The following is a 23,795-nucleotide window of genomic DNA, read 5'->3' on the forward strand; positions in this document are numbered from 1 at the left end:
TATTTTTAAGGTGGTGCGTTAATTTTTAAGAGTAGTATAATAATTTTAGTAGATATTAAGTAAGACTTTTAATATCTACTAAAATATTAAACTGAAAATTAAAAGGGCTGGAACGATTCACCAATCACGAGTGTATGCAAATTTAGAAACACCAAATCTTAGCCAATTTTTGTCTTACAGAAGAACAAAAATATACAAAAGATTGGGCTTGAACGATTCACCAATCACGAGTGTATGCAAATTTAGAAACACCAAATCTTAACCAATTTTTGTCTTACAGAAAAAGAAAAATATACAAAATATAATAAAAAAATATTTTTTTCAAAATTAAAATTTTTAAAAAAAGTTTACTTTAAAATCAATTGTTTTCAAAAATAAGCACTTTTAATTAATAAAACTTACAGATCATATAAACACAACATAAGTAAAGGAAGTTCTGAAGCGGTAACGATTAATTTCATTTAAGTTTAAGACCAACTTTATTTTGAGCGTAACTTACTTACATTTGATGCTAAAAGCTTTTTTATAAAAACAGAAATAAAGCTTTTTTTAAACACTTTAAAAAAGTTTTAATGAGTTTTTCCCAGAAAGTGCTTCATTTTTTGTATATTTCACGTTGAAATACTCTATTTGGAATTTGGTGAACATGAACCTAATTTTCATTAGCTATAACTCTGGTTCTGCTAGAGACTTCGTGCATACACCATTTTTTTTTATTTTTTAGGCTATATTTTTACTCAGAACATTTTTTTCGATAAAATACTTCTAAATCCGTCTAAAAACGTGGTTATTTTGTTGAAAAATGAACATGTTCACTCGCAAATAACTCGAAAAGTATTAAATTTGTGAAAAATATTTATAGAACAAAAGTTCCTTAGAATTAGTCAGTTTATTAATTTCCGGACATATTTTGGACATATATTTTTTCACCCCCGAGAGAGGGTGAAACTCACCCCCAGGGCGAAAGCACACATCGGCACAATGTCACTTTTTTATTTGACCAGTGAGCTATGCGTTTGCCAAATTTTACGTCAATCCAAGCGGTTCTTTAAAATTTACAGCAAAAACCATGAAATAATGTACTACGAAACCAAACTGTGTATTTATGCTGAATTATAAATATAACATTATCATTTACCTTTAGGACGCTGTAAAAAATGATACCAACATATCGTCGCGTCGGTCTAATAAGCAAATTGCCTAAGTTGCAAATTGAAAATTTTACAGTAGAGACAAAAATCTTTGGAACTTGCCTATGTCCAAAAGCCAACAAAAGTAATAAAAGGGAAAATTGCCTAACTCCATGCAATACATAATTGACCAAAATTAATTAAACAAAATATTTACAAAAACTTTCTACATATTATACTATAATCCATATTAATAATAATAATAAAAATATATTTATTTACTTACATTTTCTAACGTTTTCAATCAAAACAACTTCAGAAACACTGTTACGTACAAGAGAACATCTGATTAAACAATGGACATAGGCAATATTCGCATGCATGTGGATGGACGTATGGACTTCAGCAAAATTCGTTTAGCGAACTTGGTGAAAAATAAAATATCTAATAATGGCGCTTGTGGGAATCGTCTACTACTAGATAACATCAAAAAACGATTTTCACGAAAAATGGACTTAAGCAATTTGCTTATTAGACCGACGATATAGTTAAACACTTACCTGAGAACAAACAGACTGTTTGTGAGTTTTTTGTGATACTGGCATAGGCTTCGCCGAAACAACTTTCAGTTTGGTCCTCGGTGCTGCCAATAATTTCTGCGATTCAGAAGTGAACAATTTTTTGACTAACCCATTCTTACTAGATCTAATTACATTTATTTGCTCTTCGACGACAGTATCGCGATTCTTGTCGAGAAAACCGTCGCTCTCGTATTGTACTTTGTCAGCGAAATGATTGACTACGAAGGAAGACGTACCAAAACGTGCTTTGGTAAAATGAGGGTACTTTGAACATTTCGTGTATAGTTTTTCAGTCCATGAAGCGTCGGAACCTCTAGGCATCTAAAAATAAAAAGATCAATTAAATTTTCTGAACATAATATTTTGTGAATGAATTCTAATGCTGGGCCTCACTAGTAGTCCAAGAACCGAAGCGTTTCATCTCGCAATTTTTACAGAATGGATCGATTTTTCATAAAATTAATATTTTTTGATTTATTCGCTATCGAACATGTTAGTTTTATATCGAAAAAATCAATGTTTTTCGATATGATACTCATTTACGATTCACTCAATTTTTGCCGTAGAAAATTTTTTTTCAAACCCACTTCTTGGGAATTAAATAACCTACAATTTCATATTTAAACATTTTTTCGTATCTCTGGTGCTAATCTTTCTATTCTGAAGAAAATGACATTTTTTACCAAACTACAAAAATTCGTTATTCGCTTTTAACTCCAGTTTTTTTAAAACTAATTATTCTAAGCCAGTCAAACTTCTTGGAATCTATTACTAATACATAAATAAAGAAGTATGAATAAGGCCAATGGCTAAAAACACCGTTAACTTACATTATTATGCTTCCAATTAGATTTCTCCTTTCTTTTTAAATATATTGATTTTCTAACCGTAACTTTTTTATTTTTTGTCCTAGAAAGTTTGCTAAAAACGAATTTTGTAGGTTTCTAGAAGATATATAAGGCTATTAATATTAAATCCTTTTAAAATCCCCAGTCGTACAAAAAGGTGACTGTAAAGTGTTGGTAAAGATAGTTTTTGAATGTTATTACAAGATTTAATTGTTAATAGCTCACTAAATTTTTGCCATAGGAAAAATTTTTGCTAACCCTGTTCTTGGGAATTAAATAAGCTACAATTTTATATATAAAAATATTTTCGTATCTCTGACGCTAATCTTTCTATTCTGAAGAAAAGGGCATTTTTACCAAACTACAAAAATACGTTATTCGCTTTTAACTACATTTTTTAAAAAACTAATCATTCTAAGCCGGTCAAACCTCTAGAACCTATTAATATCTAATACATAAATATAGAAGACCAAATAAAAAAAAGTAAAATTCAAATTCAAATAAAATAAGTAAAATTCAAATTATATCTAAAAATATAAAGTATGACCAAAATTAGCCATTCACCACACCGTGGTCATCACACCACACAGTATCTCGAGAAATAAGCGTTTTTTGTGGTGTGCCGCTCGTCTATAAAGTCACATAACTTTTTTTTTGTATTGCAGTGGCGGCTCGTGGCTTTAGGGACAGGGTCGGCAAGGTTTTGTCTCCTCAGATAGGTATGCCATCGAATTAAAAGGCTTCAATTTCATAGTAGATTTTTGGTTTTTGTTTTTTTTTTATTTTTTTTTTTTGTTTTTTCCTATAAATTTAGAACCTAAACCTGTTTATAAATTAACTCTAGTCTATGTTGTTTCGAAGTAGCAAAATGGGTTATAACGTCATTGTAAAATTTATTATTGTTTTGGAGAGATTGTAAGAGTTTTTTTCTATTGACATTTGAAATTTGAGACAAGTTTGACATTCTCTCTTATTTCATGGTGTTTCGACAATACAGTTTGACTCCCTTGAAACAAGAGAAATCCCGTTCATTTGAGGCAGAATTTGCCCACATTTGAGCACAATAATTATTTATTAATTTCGGGAACAGTTTGTTGTACCTAATGAATTGCAGTATATAAAATTATACATATTTTGTAACTTATCCCACCTTCCGAAAATATTTGGATCGGCATATAAAACTGCTAATTCATTTTTTTTTATTTGTTAAAGAATGATATATAATTTTTAATGAACTTGTCTAATAGATATTTTGACAATTCTTTGGCGTAACTTTTAAATTTTGAATCGTCAAAGAGGTCAATAACTTATGACAGTGAGTAAATAAAGCCGGGGTACAACAGTTTTAACTTTTGCTTGGAGACCATACAATTCACCGGACATCAAGGCAGCGCCGTCATAAGTTTGCCTTACCTACCAATTTATTTTTGATATCAAAAAATTTTAATCTGTTCTTTAAAACACCAAAGATATATTCTGTTTTATGGCTTCTACTCACGTCTGAAAACCTAAAAACCTCTCATAAATATTAGACGTAACGCGCGTATCGAAGAACAATTATTGATAATTGTAAATGACATGTTACCTCTATCAGTAGATTCGTCTACTTCTACCGAAAAGGATCAAAATGTAAAATGTAACTACTAATTGATTCTCTCATTCGGTGCTGTTTTAGGTACGCCGCTAAATGTCTTCGAGTCAGAAAGTAAATTAGAAAATTCCAGATCGTATTTGTTAAATAATTTTATTTGTACTCTTGCCGGACTTGCCATTCAAATGAATACGGGGAATGAATAATTGGTAGCCTATCGGCTAATATTCCATAGCTTCTTATTACAAGCAAATCGTCAATCTGGGGACGGCTTGCCGAGCCGGGTTTTATAATAAGAATTTTATTCACACAATCGCAATCGGGTGCATGTGCATAGCTATAGGATCATTAATTTTAAAAGTCTCTTACGCACAGCGCACAGGGATCACTTAACGTATCGGATCGATTGAATTCTTTTAAAAACAATGAATAAAATTTAGTCTGTATTATCTCAAAGATATTTTTTATTTTGCAGAAACGAATATCATCAACTCTGATTAAATTAAATATTTAAAAAAATCTATAATCTGTCTATAAATGTGTGGGTCGGCACTGCCGACCCTGCCGACCCTGACGAGCCGCCACTGTTGTATTGCATATTTTGACCTAAATTTTTCCAGAAAACTTCTTCATGAACTATGTTTTATTGCTGTCTTGGTTAAAATTATAAGCTAAAAAGTTTGTCACTTACCTTCTTTGAAGCAAACATGAAACTAACGAGCTCTGAAGACAAAATGTTTAAAAATTAACAACTCCCCTTTTAATTTATACAAACATTTTTGTACAACGCTCGTTGTTATCTAAATACTTCGTAGATAACACAGTAACATTTTTAAGAGGAAATATTGACAGCGAGCAAAGATACAGCGAGGTAAAGTTGAAAAATTATCGAAATTAATTTTTCGCATTTTTGCATAAAATTTGATTTTTAAACATGTTCCACCAATTCTAGATGAATATAAACTTTAAGTACCTATATTCAGATTTAGCGTCCTCGAAAACATAAAGAACCACCAAAATTGGTCATTCAGCTTAAAGTTGATTTTCGTGGTCGGTATAATGTAATTTTAGGGGTTGCTGCCGCTCGCCTATTATGGAAGATCCAAGCAGAGAATACAGCAGGATATATTTTGTGATCCAAGTATTTTGTTGTTAAGGATGTTCAAAATTGTAAGCGTTCCATAGTAATAATATATTAGTAGAAAATCACTTTATCACTTTTCCTTTTTTTCTCGATTGAGTATTAGTTTTTTGTTGTACAGTATAGAAATTATTACAACCACTGAATACATAGTTAGTGAAAAAATTATCATATTAATTAACTGAATTAATGATGTAATTATACAAGTAATAGTTATCCAAGAATATTCAAAAAAGTGAATGATGACATTTATTGTCAAGTAATGTTTACATATCCAAACCAGTGAGAATTTTACTAAACGTAACTTGCCGTGTAAAGACAGAAAAAGTAGGGATAGCCGTAAAATATTTGCGCCCATATCCTTACCCATTAACTACCCGCGCATCAAGTTATAACATAACTACACGCTGGCGTACTTTGTACGCCACAAGAAAATACACTTAAAAACAGCGGATTTGTTTAATTTTTTTTGAAAAAATACAATTATTTGTTTGTTATAAACCTTATTCGGCATCAGTGAATACTTGGAGTTCCTTTTCAGTAAGCCAATTGAGATTTATAACTGTAATCATGGAATAACTGGATTATATGATAAATAAAATTACTAATAAAAATTTTTTTAAATGTTATTTTTTACAGGAGAAAAAGTATTGTTTACAAAGAAAAATATATTTTTTGCCATAATGACTAAAAAACAATTAAAATATGTACTTATATTACGACTTATAGTAATATAATCCTGGGGTATATTGTCCACCACCGGAAACAACAAATAATAAAATGTAAATTACGATCTTTCCAGAACGCCGATTATAACGAAACTAAAACCAAATTGTAAAGCACATTCCAGTGATAGGTTAGAAAAATAAGCAAGGTCAAAAATTAAATTTTTAAATATATTTCCAGTAGAATTCTTATATCTGGCGTACAAAGTACGCCAGCGCGTGTAGTTAAAGGTTAAGAAGCACAATAATGACATTTCCAAAAATCTTAAAATATGACTTTAACTTACCTTACATTCTTCATCCAGTAAATCCAATATTCCCAATTTAGCTTCAATTAGGTCTATACACGGCTGATTATCATAAAACTCGATCATTTTCCACTCTATTCCTTCTCTGATATATTCCTCTTGTTCCAATTTAAACACGTGCAAATTGAACTGCTGCTGTAGCTTCTCGTTTGCGTAGTTTATACAAAACTGCTCAAAAGAGTTGATTTCGAAAGTTTCAAAACCGTAAATATCCAGAACACCAACAAACCTATGTCTGGGTATTTCTGATTCCAAGGTTCGGTTGATCATCAGTACTACCCAATTGAAGAGTTCGGAATAGATATGTTTTGCTAGAGCATCCCTGGATGCTATTGCGTCCTGGACAGACATTGGTTTCAGAAAGATATCTTGCATTGAGATCAATTTTTTTGTACACAGCCACTGTTCCATTTCTTCTTCGTTTATTTCGAGTAGGTTTGTTACAGCTTTTAAATGTTTATCATTTGGCTAAAATAAAAGAAAATAGTTAAATAGATGTTATCGTTGTCAAAAAATAACAAAAGGTATTTCCAAACAGTTAGTTTAGTAATTTCTTGTCACTCAGTTAATTCTGTAATACCAATATACTGCAATGACTAAAAAAGGTAGGAATTAGCAACTAAGACCTCAAAATAATTAGAAACCTTTAATGGAATCAGACCGCAAACCTCAGAGTTGAAGGTGAACACACCGAATATGTGAAAATCATGCGTGGAGTGACGAAAGGCTGTATTTTGTCTCCTCTAATCTTTAACCTCTACTCTGAAAGAATATTCATCAAAGCTTTGCACGAAACTGAAAAAGGTGTTCTACTAAAGGGGTGCCCGCTAAACATCAGGTATGCAGATTACACTATAGTATTTGCAGACAACCTAGAAGATCTACAGGTTCTCATGAATAAAATCTCGTATTACAGTCAACAATATAACTCAACGTAAAAGAGACAAAGCTTGTGATCATATCAGAAAATCAACTCTACATCAAACAATCTCCTGTAGAAAGAGTGACGCGCTACATCTTCTTCGGCACCACAATAAATGAAAAATGGACCAATAACCAAGAGATAAGAGCTCGTATCTGAAAAGATAGATCCACCTTAAACCGGATGGGGCCCTTCTTCAAGAGCCTCAACCTCTCTCTTGTCTAAAAGTAAGAATACAGCGATGCTACGTCTTCTTTGTCCTTTTTTATGATGTTGATTCGTGAACCTTGAACGAAAATATGTGCAGAAAATTAGAAGCATTTGAGATGTGGCTAAATCCGAGTATAATTAAAATCTTCTAAACTTAAGACTTTCCAAATGTGGTCTTGTAGAAGAATTTTTAGAAGTCTCTTGGATGGAGAAGATTCGAAACTTCGCAATACTAGAACGTCTCAGCAAGACTACTTAGATTATAAAAAGCATCCAGAAGAGAAAGCTGTAGTAATTCTGACATGTAATGAGAGGTCCAAAATATAGGTTGCTACAAAATATTATGCATGGGAAACTAGGAGACAAATGCCTCCTAATGCTAGGTCCAGAAAGAAGAAGAACTTCATGGTTAAAGAACTTGCGAGATTGAACTTGCAAGAATGAATCCAGATTTTATGTACTCCTACAAGCCATCTTGCAAAGGAAAAATCTTTGTAAAGCGAGATCCAGCAAGAAGATGAACATCCTGGTTAAAAAACCTCTAAACTTTCCGCGGATACCAACGCGGATAGGTACATCAAGAAGAAGAATATGTAATACCGAGAGTACAAAAAGTGCCCAAAAAAGGATGTTATAATATTAGGAGGAGGCCATATTGCTAAAATATTTGTTCCGCCACCAACGGTAAAGAGAGCCTACACGCAGACTCAAATGACAACGGACCGAGACTCGTAAAGTTTGCTATGATCAAGAATATGGTAATAGGTGGGGCACGATTTCCCCGCAAAGTCATACATAAGGGAACCGTAAATCGCCTGGTGATGAAACGGTTAACCAAACAGTTCATATATACAGTCGAACCCACTTATTGGAATAGCCTTCTTGCTAAGCAAAAATATTCCTATAACCGGGATATTCTAATACCCGATCATTTATGGCTGGTAGAAATAAGTGTACCTACTGAATAGACCTACATAATAATAGTACATACTATGTATGTACCTATATTTACATTATATTTACAGTCGGAAAAATGAAAGAATACCCATAAACGAACATATAAAACACGCTGTATTTTCCTGTCACCATGTCACAAAGAAAATTGCCCAGCGCAAGTACATGTATAGTATTTTTACTACAAAAACGTTATTACGTAGGTCAAAATTTTTGACGTAAGAGAACTGTCAAAACATTAGAATGTGACTTTTCATTATTGCTATGTTTATTATAAACACGGCAATAATGAAAAGTCACATTCTAATGTTTTGACAGTTCTCTTACGTCAAAAATTTTGACCTACGTAATAACGTTTTTGTAGTAAAAATACTATAATAATAATTATTACACGTATTTGCGCTGGCCAATTTTTTGTGTGACACGGTGACAGGAAAATACAGCGTGTTTTATATGTTCGTTCATGGGTATTCTTTCATTTTTCCTACTGTATATGGTTTTAGGTCCTTTTATGTCAATGATACAGCAGTGTAACTTATCTTATTAAAAAACCAAATTAAATTCTCTGTGCATAAATCCATTTATAAGCATGAAATGTGTGCAATATTTAAACATGTATATATTATCTTATTTAAAATGCATACGCCAAAATTACTTCTCATTTTTTTTTGAAAAATCTTTAAGTTATACAAATTAGAAAGAATTACATTGAATTGGCCTTCCGGAAATCTTCTTATAATATTTAAAACGGTTAGGACTTGCCAAATTGGATGGAATATTCATAAAATCGAAAAAATCTTCATCTTTTGCCTCATCTTTCGCTTTAATATTGAGTTGGGTGGTTTGATTGTTTTGTTCTAAATCTTCAGTATCTTCGAAAACCGATAAATTATCGTCAAAAGAAACAACTCTTAAAAATATTCTTCCTTTATTTTGTCGAATTCTGTGATTTGATGAATTGGCAGGCAAAAAATGGATTGTTAAAATATTCAAATTCATGTCGGGTTTATGGACAGGGCGGTTATCAATAAAAGAGAACATTTCTATTCTTGTCTGCCATTGTATTATCGAAGTCAATAAACCATTAACCAATAAAATTTATAACTGCAACGAGGTGGGTCCCAATAGAAATTTTTACAAGTTTTGTGAGACAAGTAAAAGTAGGTATTTTATGGCCTGTTGTATTTCGTAAAAGGGTCCAACTGGTGTGTAATAAAGTATTTATTATCAGAAAAATATAATAAACCAGACATAATTTAAATCTTTTTGGAAAATATGAATCAAAAGTTGTTCGTCCTTTTGAATAATATTCGATTAAGCGATATTAATTCATTAAAACGTATTCCTATAAGCGGATAAATTTATTAGGGAGTAACTAGAAACGTTTCGGGACCTCAAAATTATATTCCTTATACTGGGATATTCCTATAACCGGTACTCTAATAAGCGGGTTCGACTGTAATAATTTATGCACGACACTGTTCCAAACTTTTGAATGTTAGGTCTTTCAGAGGATCAAACATAAACAGTGATCACAATTTGGTTACGTCACGGTTTAGAGAAAGAATATGCAATCAAAAAAGGAGATCAGGAAAAGGAAAGAAAAAATAACTTGTCACATACTAAAAGATCCGGACATAGCAGATGTATATAGAGAGCATTTAGAATACTTATAAAATAAGGAAAAAAACGTAGAAGAAGATTTAACCGTTATGGTTAACAATTTAAAACTTAAAAAACTTAAAAAATATTGTGTAAAACCAGAGCAGAAAAAAGGAGTCATTGAGTAACTATTGTAATATTTTAAATTATAAAGTTATTAATATCTGATGTTATTATCATAATAATAACTACAGAACCACAACTGCTATGCACAATTAAACAGATAAAAATGACATACCTGTGGAACTCACTTAGAAACTATACCAATTTCAGCAAACCCTAATTGAAGGAAAGATGGAAGGAAGAAGAGGAGTGGGCAGGGGTTAATTGATTGACATTATGAATCCATGACATTTCCTTCCTGCCCACTCCTCGTCTTCCTTCCATCTTTCCTTCAATTAGGGTTTGCTTAAATTGGTATAGTTTCTAAGTAAGTTCCACAGATATGTCATTTTTATCTGTTTAATTGTGCATAGCAGTTGTCGTTCTGTAGTTATTAATATGATAATAACATCAGATATTAATAACTTTATAATTTAAAATATTACAATAGTTACTCAATGACTCCTTTTTTCTGCTCTGTTTTTACACAATATTTTTTAAGTTTTTTAAGCTTTAAATTGTTAACCATAACTGGTTAAATCTTCTTCTACGTTTTTTTCCTAATATACACTGCAAGGGATAGAGAAAAATGGTCAAACGTAATCAGCATAGGAGACCGAAGGCCATCGAAGCATAGGAGACCTAATATACACTGCAAGGGATAGAGAAAAATGGTCAAACGTAATCGTGAACATCCATTAGTGGATTGCATAAGAAGAAGTTATTTTCATATTATGTACATATTATGTATTGTTGATATGTATTTATGTACACGTCAAGATGTACACCTAATTTTCTGTAGATTTTTAGCAAACATATGATTCGATAAAAAAAAGCAAAGATAATTAGTGGAACTATCTCAAACGTGGGTGACATAGATACCATTTAGTATAACATCAGAACTTCGACAAGGACACCCCTTATCACCGTTGCTATTCTATCTAGCATTAGAATATGCAATAAGTAAAATATCGACTGAGCTGAGAAGGGGTTTGCAAATCGAGGATCAAAACTATTGTTGGCCTTTGCTAAAGACCTAGATGCAGTCGCTCATTGGTAATACAGTCGCTCATTGGTAGGAGGAGGAAACTGGTAGTCTCGATCTTCGAATAAATGAAGAGAAGACGAAATACATGTTAGCAACAAAAAATCCAAAACCAAGTGTTACGCAGATCATAACTATTAATGAATACAACTTCGAAGTAGTACAAGAGTTTAAATATCTAGTCTAGGGGCGGCAGAAAAGAGGTCTCAGGAAAACTAGCTGCGAGAAATAAAGCATTATACTCCCTATCATCAGTATAAGGATCTATGCTGCTAAAAAGACAATCTAAATTAAGACTGTATATGTAGACTGTATACTATTCGCCCAGTTGTTATATATGGAAGTGAAACATGGACTCTACATCAGTGGAAGATTAATAAGCTGCTGGTATTTGAAAGGGAGGTTCTCAGAATGATATTTGGCCCTCAAAGAGATGACTTTAGGGGAGAGTGGAGAAGGCACAGCAATGCTGAATTGGTGACTGTATTGTATTGAAAACATCGTATAAGATGAGAAGGCTATTTGGTGAGATCAAAGGAGGACAGAGTGCTAAAAACAGTGTTTTTGAGAGACGACCAGACGGTAAAAGATTAGCAGGCTATCCAAGAAAAAGATGGAAGGATGAGTATAACAATGGAAAATGGAAGCGCAATATCGTAGAAGGTGAAGATGGAGACCGAGTTGTGCAGCCAGTAAAGAAAGAAATAAAGTTGTTAATAATAAGAATATTATAAATTAAACAAGGATAGTATGAACAGAATATTACACAAATTAATGGATTAATATCAGTTATCATGAATTAAAAATTTCATACCCTAATCATGCATCCTTCTTGATCCTGTTCATTCTCCACTTGAATAATGCTATCCACGAACTCAATATTACCAACATGGAGAATGGCAGCAATAATTTTAAACATATTTTCTTGTTCGTGCTCTGAAAATCCCAGTAAATTTAGAGCATCGACGGTTTCTTCGAAATTACGTAGTTCATCCACTCCTGCTACATTGGGACTCTTTCCCTGGTTTAAATAGTGGAATTTGCTTGGATGATCTGAAACATATTATTTTATTTTAAACTGCGGTATACTAAAGCTGCAGTTTGAGTTCGTTAAGATAGCCATAATGATTTATGGACTGTACAGAGTGTTTCACGACAAGCTTACTCTATCTTATACATCGAGAACTACTTAAACGATATTTATTTATGAAAATTTGTTTGAGGATAAAAAGTTATGACAAACTTAGAGAAAATATTTTAACAGACATGCCACTTCCAATTATATCGAATATGAACAAGAACTTTAATATTTTAAATGGAACACCATGTACCTACATTATTGAATTTTTGGATTCTACGTAAAATTCTAGACACTATTTGTATAAGGTTATCGTATGTCAAAAATTTTCATTCATCTTGATAGACTTATCAAAGTTAATAGCTCATCCGTTTCCAAACATAACGTAAGGAAAACCTTTTCACATAAACAATAGGTAACGTTTTTTCAGGAATTTACATTGAAATTGAATTTCTAAATACGGGGTATTCACAAATCATACGCCATTTTTTAAACTTCAAACCGCAGTCAATAATTTGAAACGAAACATCCTACATTTTATAAGTTTAATGAAAAAAAAATCAATTGTTATTCAAATAGTATTAGGGGTTCCTACACCTAAAATTAATACTTTTAGAGATAATTGTGGTTTCATGTTAAAAGTAAGTTATTATACAGTTTTATTGTAGCAGGCTGTTTGTAACGATGTCATAATTGTCATTATTTCTGGTTAATGGAACTTTTAAAAAGTGATAGGTACAAATGGTTCGTTTAGGATAATTAAACAATGAAGATTACAAATATTTACTTTTATTACTTGAAGAATGTGACAGAAGTTATTATTACCACATGTGCTATATTTACTACTAAATATCTAACCAGTGCCACCGTGAAGACAGTACTTAAAAATTTATGACATTTTAATGATTTTCAATAAAGTGTTCGCGAAGCCTGTTGTTAATAATAATAATAATCATTAAATTAATGTTCTTTGGTCACTGCTGCTTATCCCAAATAGTCATTACGTTGTGGTGAGAAAGTAGGTATACTAATGTCATATGTTCAGCGTATTAAAAACATATAAATTGCATCCCTATTCTTATACCCCAGTCCATCTCTATTCTTATTAGTGTTGCCCAAAATCGGTCTTGGTCTTGCAGTCTTGGTCTTGTTTTTGCGTTTTCGCAATACCAAGATCAAGACCAAGACCGTTTTATTTCAGCAAGACCAAGACCAAGACTGACCGTGCAAGAACAAGACTAAGCCTGCGAGACTCTTACGTCTTGCAGTTAGGATTGAGTGTCGTTTTAGGGAATAAAGTAGTTCGGGTATATGCTTACATACTATGAGACGTAACAAATATGTAACAGAAATTAGTAAAATTGGACTTATGCGCAATATGAACAATACAAGCAATATCAGCGGAACCGAGACGATGTAAATTGGTCGTAAATAGAACAAGTGATGGAAACGGAATACTTGGGAATAAAACTGTCTAGCTACGGAAAAGTGAAAGAAGAAATACAAAAACAAGTGAACATGGCGAACAGAGCAGCAGGATTTCTCAACAACAAAATCTGGAGAAACAAATACCTCACAATGGAAACGAAAACCAAGATATATAAATCAACAATAAGACCGATAATGACGTACACAGTGGAAACAAGATCAGATACGGCGAACACACAAAGACTGCTGGAAACAGCAGAAATTAAAGTATTACGAAAAATAACAAACCAAACTCTAAGATACAGAGTAAGAAGTGAGGAAATACGAGCGGGATGTGGCATATAAGAAATAAACATGTTGACCAAAAGAAGCAAAATAGAATTGAACCGACACATGCAAAGAATAGCAGAAAATATAATAGTACGAATAGCAAGAGACAAATCTCCAAATGGAAGAAGATCATAGGGACGACCGAGGAAAAGATGGTCAGACAATGTCAATGGACCGTGATAGTGTGACGTCAAAACGTCAAAAAGGTTTTCAAGAATAATAAAAGTTTGACGTCTATACACGTGATTTGTGTAATCATTTTTAATTTTATGTTGTTTTAACAATCATCTGCACATTTTTCTAAAGACACAATCCTTGTTAGTCATATCAATCATATTGCTTTTAATTCTATAAATGTCCTTACACAAAATCAAGGATTTACACACTACATAGTACTTACTGCGTTTTTTCAGGTTCTTAACCAGTCCTATTTGGAAATATGGTGGGAAATATACTATGAGCATTTATTACAATCACGGGTACCCAACACATTACCATTTTGTAAAAATTAAACATCGTAGAAGCAATATATTCCAATTATAAAAATGAAAACAAACACCACGTGTGAGTTTTTGCTTTGTTTGGAAACCTTTCCAGAGTAGCCAACATTGATCTGACGTCACGACTATCACGGTCCATTGAGACTAACAACCGAAGTAAAACAGGCATTGAGCCTATTTATAAAGTAGGAAGAAGAAGACGAACAATACAATAAACGTTGACATATTTATTTGACACGTACTCAGAGGTCATAATAAATTATTACAATGTAAAAATAAAATATTTTGTAATATATGCATTCCTAGCAGACGACGCCTTCGCTCTGAAATTAATTGTTAATTGTCTAGATTTTCAGAATAGCTGTCCTTTTATAAAATAATCTTGCATTGTGACGCTGACAGTAATATCCTATTGAAATTTTTTAAAGATATGTCACCTAAAGCTGATAAGAAATATAATACGACACCCACTCAATTGTTTTTCCTTATCAGTTAGTAGGATTCTAAATACCACATCGTAAAGACTAAACAACTTCTTATAAACTTTCTGCAGAGTGTGCAATAATTATTATATCAATTGGTCAAACAAATTCCTTTCTAGACAGACAATATGTCATTTATTTGTTTTTTTTTTGTTTTAACCATGTTTTAGCACATGTAAGGTTATTAAATGGAAATGTTTTTAAGAAACAGACTCCCGCGAGACATAGTAGATAGCTATAGCTCAGTTAGTGAGAGTATAGGTAGGAATAGTTTAGATCGTGGGTTCAAACCCCACCCGATGTGAGCTGTTTAGACATTTATTAATTTGGTTCGTTTTTACTATGTCTACAGGATGAGGCAGAAAAATGGCCTATTAGAAATATCTCGAGAACTAAATGCAACAGGGGTTTTAAAGAGTGATCTATTTAATGAAAATATTTTCATCTATTTCCTACTTTCGGTTATACCGAAAGTTGTTTATACCTTCGTTTTTTAATGGGACACCCTGTATATTTTTACATTTTTAAATTCTCCTCGATGTCTTCGTTGTTAAAATATAAGGTTTTGTAATGTTATATATTATATAGGGTAGTTTAAGAGACCTGCATTTTTTTTCTTAATTTCGTAGCAATATTCACATCCCGTAGAATTGTAGTAGTTTGACACCAAAAACTCTATTTATGTTCAAATGATTTGTAATATAGTCTACTATGGTTAAGAATACAGGTTTAGTCGAAACTCGGAATTAGTATTTTTCTGAGTTTTCTTAAACGAAACACCCTGTATTTTAGTATTGTAATGAAATGATATGTTATGATACTTTTTTATTTTTTAAGCATTTCCTAATTAACTGCAACAAAAAATACGTGAAATTTTATTATGTTGGCCGTGAACATATTCAATCGCAAATACTTTTTCGGAAATAGATACATATTAATCTAGACTTATCCTAAAAATTACCAATAATGGTTGAGCTATCAAAATAACTACGTAGTTAAGCACAAATTAAGGCAGTTAGGTATAGGGAATGCTTAAGAAATAAAAAAGTACCATAAAATATCATTTCATTTCAAGACTAAAATACAGGGTGTTCCATTTAAGAAAACTCATTCCGAGTTTCGACCAACCCTGTATACCAAATTCAACATTTAGCTATACTAATAGCTTTTAACAATAGTAGACTATATTAAAAATGATTTGAACATAAATAAAGTTTTTGATGTCAAATAACTACAATTCTACAGGGTGTGAAAGTTGCTTCGAAATTAATAAGAAAACGTAATTATCTTTTAAACTACCCTATATAACATTACAAAACCTCATATTATTAGAAAGAAGACATGGAAGTGAATTCAGAAATGTAAAAATATACAGGGTATTCTATTAAAAAAAAAACGAAGTTATAAGTAACTTCCGGTATAACTGGAAGTAGGAAATAGATAAAAATATTTTCATCAAGTAGATCACTCTTCAAAACCCCTTTATTCCAATATTTTCATGATTATGTTGTCTTCAGTTCTCGAGATATTTCTAATAGGAAGTTTATCTGCTTCGCCCTGTATATTAAGTCAAGCTGAAAATGTACCTATACAGTTACGTTGTTCTATAATCTAAAGTAACGTTTAATAAATAGCAATATGCTAGTGGGTAACTGCGAGACTTGCAAGACTCTTACTGCAAGACCAATACCAAGACCAGGTGTATTGGTGCAAGACCAAGACCAAGACTCTCTAAGTCTCGTCTTGGTCTTGCATTTGGGCAACACTAATTCTTATACCCTAGTTCAAAGTTTAAAGGAAGCAAACTACAATAAAATATAGAGTTTGTAGAATTTGCAGCTATAAAATATCAAGCAGAAAATGAATTTTTTGAAGAATATTATATGGCGTGTTGAAACCAAATTTACAAAAAACAGAAGACATAATCCGCATTACTCGAGCGAACAGGAGCGATGGGACTTTAATGTCTTTTGTGCAGTTAGAGAAAACCAGGTTGTAGCTCTCCATCCACTTCTATGATGGTAACGACTAGAAATTGCGGTTGATTAGTTTTACATTTGTCCATTTTCTAATAAATATATTTTTAGGTGAAAGATACCACTATATAAACTAAAGTGCATAGAAATCGACCCACTCGAATCTTTTGATTTGAACTATATTTTTTTCAGAAACTTCTACTCGGATCTAAAAGGGATGTACTCTTTGAAATATAATTAATATGCTTCAAGATGAGTACACATTTATGAAAATTTATTTCGACTTATAATTAACATTAAATGATTGCCTTAAGCAATCCTCCTCTTGCACTAATAACGGCTCTGATATGATTAGGCTTAGATCTGATCAGGTTCGATCGAGTTTGGGGTATAAAGCCTAGCTCGAATTCTTTGTTTTAGCTCACCCTATACCCATAAAATGTTCTAAGTGATTGAAGTCTGGACTGCACGCTGGCCATTCCATGACCCGAAAACTGACTTTGGTAATGTAATCTTGCACGATTTTTGACGTAAGCGGCCTTGCATTGTCCAGCATAAAAATAAATTCGTTCCCAATGTAGTACAGGTAATGTATTACCTGCATTGCTAAAATCTCCTCGATGTATCTAGCACCTCTTCGCTCGTGAAGACGGTTACCCTACGAATGAAAACAAGAAACCCCATAGAAATTGCACCCCAGATCATGCAGAAACCACCTCCATAAGGACTCCGCTCTTCAATGCAGCATTCTGCAAATCACTTCCTCGTCTTCGGTATACTTTCCTTTTTCGGTGGCTACCATAGAGTAATGTACTGGTCTCATCTGAGAACAGAATATATCCCCATTGTTACAACGTCCAGTTCAGATCATCCTGTCCAAAACGCACACGTGTTTGACGATGAGCTGCAATAAGTTTTTGACCAATTGCAGATACTTGAGGAATCAGATTATTTTCCTCCACTGTCCATCATCTTACTCTCCACTGATTAATAACCGTTCCTCTTACGTCACAGAGATGTTTATGCAGTTGAACGATATTAAGGTCTTAATATTGTTGACACAATAAAGCGATCATCACGAGCATTGGTAAGTCACTTTCTATATATTCCAGGTCGTCTACGAAAGGATCCAGTCTCCTCATAATGTTGGAACACTCTTCCAACCGCGGTGAGTGTCATATCCAGTTTTACAGCAACAGCTCGCTGGATAAGTGCATTTTCTATTAACGCAATAACTTGGGCAGCTTTATCTGGTGAAGTGCTCATTAAACTTACACACACCTGAACACTAATTAATTATGAGGAGCAAACAATGTGCAATTGTTAGTTGCAAAGGCAATAGTAACAAATTTTGACAATTTCCTTATTAACGTTATAAACATCAAATAAACACTTTGCTATGTTTATTGGTTGCTACGCATATAAATGATAAGCAATCCATGACAAATTTATACTCATATTAAAGCCTATTAAATTATCTTCAAAAAGTATATCTCTTTTTTGGTGAAAGTTATTAGCTTAAAAAATAAATATAGTTCAAATCAAAATTTTAAAGTGGGCCAATTTCTAGGCACATAAGTTTATTAGGAGAAATAACAACCAATTATTTAGATCGTTTACCACCGGAAAAATTATTTAGAAAACTATTTCTAATGCATATAATAATAAGTTAACTACATGCATCTCTATATATTTCCCCGTTACTCTGTAATACCAGAATCGTAATTAAAAAAAGTACTGTAATTATTGAAAAAGAAAATTTTTATAAACGGATGCAAATTTAATCGACTACCAATATTAGGTGTCTGTCTCGTGAAGATGAAATCATTTTTTGTGTGCACTGTACACGTAAATTTTGAATAAACGAGGTTGTGCGCTACTCACACTAGGGATGGGAAAAACCTACCGGTTATAACCTGAAACCGGTTTTTTTCCTCAGCAATAATCGGTTTTTCCGGTTGTTTTTTGACCCGGTTATAACCGGTTTTTTCTTTTTAAAGTAATAACCGGTGAAAAACCGGATAAGTGGAAAAATACTGAATTCATAGAAAAATTGGGAAAATTTTTCGCTCCCCGCGCGTAAATGAAAAATTTTCAGCTGACTGAAACCAATTTCACAACACTGATGACTGCTATCTATACTGATATAGACTGATATCGATTCGAATGGAGTATCGCAAACTAAAGCGCAATGTAAATGTAACATATTGGGTATTGGCTATGAATAAAAAAACCGAGCACCGGTTTATGGAATATCCGGTTTTTTTGACCGGTTATAACCGCCAGGTTAAACCGTAGGTAGAAAAAACCGGTATAATCGAAAACCGATGTTTTGTTAATAACCGCCATCCCTAACTCATACACGAATAAAATTATTAATATTATTATTACGATCAACTTTTTGAGCAACCCTTAATGATCTGAAACCCAGGAAACTTCTCTTAATCCTATATTTTAATGTAAAGTTGGTTATAAAGGCAGATTTAAAAATTTGTACTACAAAAAATTTGTAATTACAAAAAATATGCGACTATCTAACATTTTTGTATCATAATTTTTGCAAAAATAACTAGAATATTGTATCAAAAATAAAAAATATTAATAATGTAGGATTACATTCGTTTAAGTTATTTTATTTTATCATAAACGCGAGCCGAAAGCCAGTTAAGTGGCATTTCCCTAATAAAAAAAAAACGCGATAGATCTATAGGTTCAACATATCATGGCCAAGTGACAGTAGTCAAAAAGTCAGAGAAAAGTCGAGTTGACATTAAGACGCTGATGATAGGGGGCAGACGGCCTTTTTCATCAGAATAAAGACGAACGACGAAATAAGATAGCATATTTTTGATATGAAGCCGTTTTAGATGTTCAGTGTTAATTACCGTTCACAATAGTTGTTACATTATCCTTGTAATTACGAGTTCTACAATAAAGTATTTGTTGTATCCTACAATCGACTCATAGTCACCTTTTTGGGGGATTGCCGCTTAAATATTATATCATTTTTATTCCAAATTTTTCATAGCATTAAACGAAATTACTAACCTGATAAATTCTATATTTTTGTAAAAAATTTTTCTTTGTTGAAACAAAGTAAGTTATCAATCGAAGTAGCACAGAAAACAACAATAAATATCGTCTCCATACCACCAGATTGACAACAGGTGGAATACTTTCTTTAGTTACACCTCCTGAGATTTTCAAAATTTATAAATCATACAGGATGCCGAGGAAATTAAGATGAGAGGATTTTAAATAATTCACAACTTATCTGCTCAGCGTGGTAAAAGCTCCAACAAGAAAGATTCCTTAATACTCAAACAAAAGAGTAAATGAATTAAAAATGTATAAACATTTTCAATTTCTTTGCAACACGAAAATCCAGCAGCTGCATAATACTATGGTTAAATCTGAGAGTGCAGGAAGAGTCTATACCGGTTTCGGGGATTGTTTCCCCCTTATCAGTAGTCCCATATCCTCCTCTCTCAGATTCTTCCACGTACCACACTTTGGGCCTTTCCGAATTGCAAAGAAAGAAATGTCACGGATGAACTAGGGCCATCTACCGAGAAACAAAGTAAGTTATCAATCGAAGTAGCACAGAAAACGACAATAAATATCGTCTCCATACCACCAGATTGACAACAGATGGAATACTTTCTTTGGTTACACCTCCTGAGATTTTAAAAATTTATAAATCATACAGGATGCCGAGGAAATTAAGATGAGAGAATTTTAAATAATTCACAACTCATCTTCTCAGCGTGGTAAAAGCTCCAACAAGAAAGATTCCTTAATACTCAAACAAAAGAGTAAATGAATTAAAAATGTATAACCATTTTCAATCAGCTGCATAATACTATGGTCAAATCTGAGAGTGCAGGAAAAGTCTATACCGGTTTCGGGGGTTGTTTCCCCCTCATCAGTAGTCCCATATCCTCCTCTCTCAGATTCTTCCACGTACCACACTTTGGGCCTTTCCGAATTGCAAAGAAAGAAATGTCACGGATGAACTAGGGCCATCTACCGAGAAACAAAGTAAGTTATCAATCGAAGTAGCACAGAAAACGACAATAAATATCGTCTCCATACCACCAGATTGACAACAGGAGGAATACTTTCTTTATTTACACCTCCTGAGATTTTCAAAATTTATAAATCATACAGGATGCCGAGGAAATTAAGATGAGAGGATTTTAAATAATTCACAACTCATCTGCTCAGCGTGGTAAAAGCTCCAACAAGAAAGATTCCTTAATACTCAAACAAAAGAGTAAATGAATTAAAAATGTATAAACATTTTCAATCAGCTGCATAATACTATGGTCAAATCTGAGAGTGCAGGAAAAGTCTATACCGGTTTCGGGTGTTGTTTCCCCCTCATCAGTAGTCCCATATCCTCCTCTCTCAGATTCTTCCACGTACCACACTTTGGGCCTTTCCGAATTGCAAAGAAAGAAATGTCACGGATGAACTAGGGCCATCTACCGAGAAACAAAGTAAGTTATCAATCGAAGTAGCACAGAAAACGACAATAAATATCGTCTCCATACCACCAGATTGACAACAGGTGGAATACTTTCTTTGGTTACACCTCCTGAGATTTTCAAAATTTATAAATCATACAGGATGCCGAGGAAATTAAGATGAGAGGATTTTAAATAATTCACAACTTATCTGCTCAGCGTGGTAAAAGCTCCAACAAGAAAGATTCCTTAATACTCAAACAAAAGAGTAAATGAATTAAAAATGTATAAATATTTTCAATTTCTTTCCAACACGAAAATGCATCAGATGCATAATACTATGATCAAATCTGAGAGTGCAGGAAGAGTCTATGCCGGTTTCGGGTGCAATTCGGAAAGGCCCAAAGTGTGGTACGAGGAAGATTCTAAGAGAGGAGGATATGGGACTACTGATGAGGGGGAAACAACCCCCGAAACCGGTATAGACTCTTCCTGCACTCTCAGATTTGACCATAGTATTATGCAGCTGCTGCATTTTCGTGTTGCAAAGAAATTGAAAATGTTTATACATTTTTAATTAATTTACTCTCAGAGCCGTGCGGTATATATTTTCAATATGATGCAAGTCTTTAAAATGCCGCCCCTTATACAGGGTGTTTTTAAATAAGTATGACAAACTTTAATGGGCAATTCTGCATGAAAAAATAATGACAGTTTGCTCGATAAACATAGTATGTACGCAAATGCTTCGTTTCCGAGATACGAGGCGTTGAAATTGTGATTACAAGCTGACGATTTATTTATTAGAGGTATAGTTATAAGAGGTAGTTATTGTGCATTTTTTGACATACAACTAAAAATTTTATACGCACCATTGGCGCGCATATTGGTAATGGCCTGAATTTTTTTATAGAAAAAAAATAGTATGTCACTGAGATATTTCAAATTAAAAAAAAAAATGAATTCCTTTTTTAATTTGTGACAAAAATATATTTTTTTTTCATACGACGCACCGTTTTTATGCAAAAAATATCTTAACGCATACAAAGTTATAAGTTTCTAGAAGCGAAAATCGATCAATCAAAGAAATAAGAGCATAAGCGCAAAATTGCTTGCAATGCTTTTTAAATGCATTCATTTTTTTCGAATCCTGAAAAACTATGAAAAATTTAAACGCAGATTGAATAACTGAAAGAAAGAAACCGAAAGTCCCTTAGAATAAAAAAAAGTTTCTTTTGAATAAGATATTTGAAATTAAAAAGTAGACTCAATTTTCTCTTTTTTTTTTCACCCCTGTAACTTGTTCAAATAAACATTATAGAGGTTTTCATGGATTTTCGGCCCTCGGTAATAAGGCAATCTTTTATTCTGCGTTTAAATTTTTCAAAAATACTAATTAGTTTTCCCAGGATTCGAAAAAAATGAATGCATTTAAAACGCATTACATACAAGGCAAATTTTGCGCCTACCCACTTAACGGCAATGCATAAAGCCAGCCACTAACGATACTGCGGCGTCATTCAATTTTGTCGAATTCGACCTAATCGGCAAACATTTTGATCGTGTGTGACTGTGCATCCAACGAAATCGTACAATTTTACCGCAGACAGACAGTCTATCTGCTGCAGTACTGCAGAATTAATATCATCGACGATTTTGTCGAACGACACCGCAGTACCGTGCGCGGCCGGATTAAAATATAGATGAACAAATTCATTTTAAATTTAGCTCCATCTGTTAAGAGCCCGTCCACAGATTTTTCGCAATCAAATAAACGCTTTTCCTCCTGGCTCGAATTTTCTATTTCAGCTGGAAATCCGGAACTTATATCAAGATTTTCTGCAATTTTATTAAATTTTCATTTGTCATTAACCATATTTTTTTATTCAATTTGATGGCTTTGGTAAAGACCAATTAGCCAGATTAGCCATATTGTCTCTAACTTTTCAGTTTTTCTATAGTTTCTGACAACATTTTTACACAATCTGACACTTTAATTTTTGATTTTACTGATTATGCCGCCCCCATTGTAATGCCGCCTGATGCGACTGCCTCGCCGCATCATAGCACGGCACGGCCCTGTTTACTCTTTTGTTTGAGTATTAAGGAATCTTTCTTGTTGGAGCTTTTGCCACGCTGAGAAGATGAGTTGTGAATTATTTAAAATTCTCTCATCTTAATTTCCTCGGCATCCTGTATGATTTATAAATTTTGAAAATCTCAGGAGGTGTAACCAAAGAAAGTATTCCACCTGTTGTCAATCTGGTGGTATGGAGACGATATTTATTGTCGTTTTCTGTGCTACTTCGATTG

General features: G+C 32.9%; 1 protein-coding gene across 3 annotated transcripts in view; it reads right to left on the reverse strand.

Moving 5' to 3' along the window:
* Positions 1-23,795, reverse strand: part of LOC126890058 (unconventional myosin-Va) — a 223,822-nt gene that overhangs the window by 87,369 nt on the left and 112,658 nt on the right. For all 3 annotated transcript variants that reach the window (XM_050658884.1, XM_050658885.1, XM_050658883.1), the window contains exons 5-7: positions 12,034-12,272; positions 6,304-6,792; positions 1,691-2,032 (exon numbers count right to left, since the gene is read on the reverse strand). In XM_050658884.1, coding sequence (XP_050514841.1) covers positions 1,691-2,032; positions 6,304-6,792; positions 12,034-12,272 — 1,070 coding nt within the window. The remainder of the gene's footprint in view (positions 1-1,690; positions 2,033-6,303; positions 6,793-12,033; positions 12,273-23,795) is intronic.

This window comes from Diabrotica virgifera, chromosome 8, assembly GCF_917563875.1.
Source record: "Diabrotica virgifera virgifera chromosome 8, PGI_DIABVI_V3a".
NCBI classification, from domain to species: Eukaryota; Metazoa; Arthropoda; class Insecta; order Coleoptera; family Chrysomelidae; genus Diabrotica; species Diabrotica virgifera.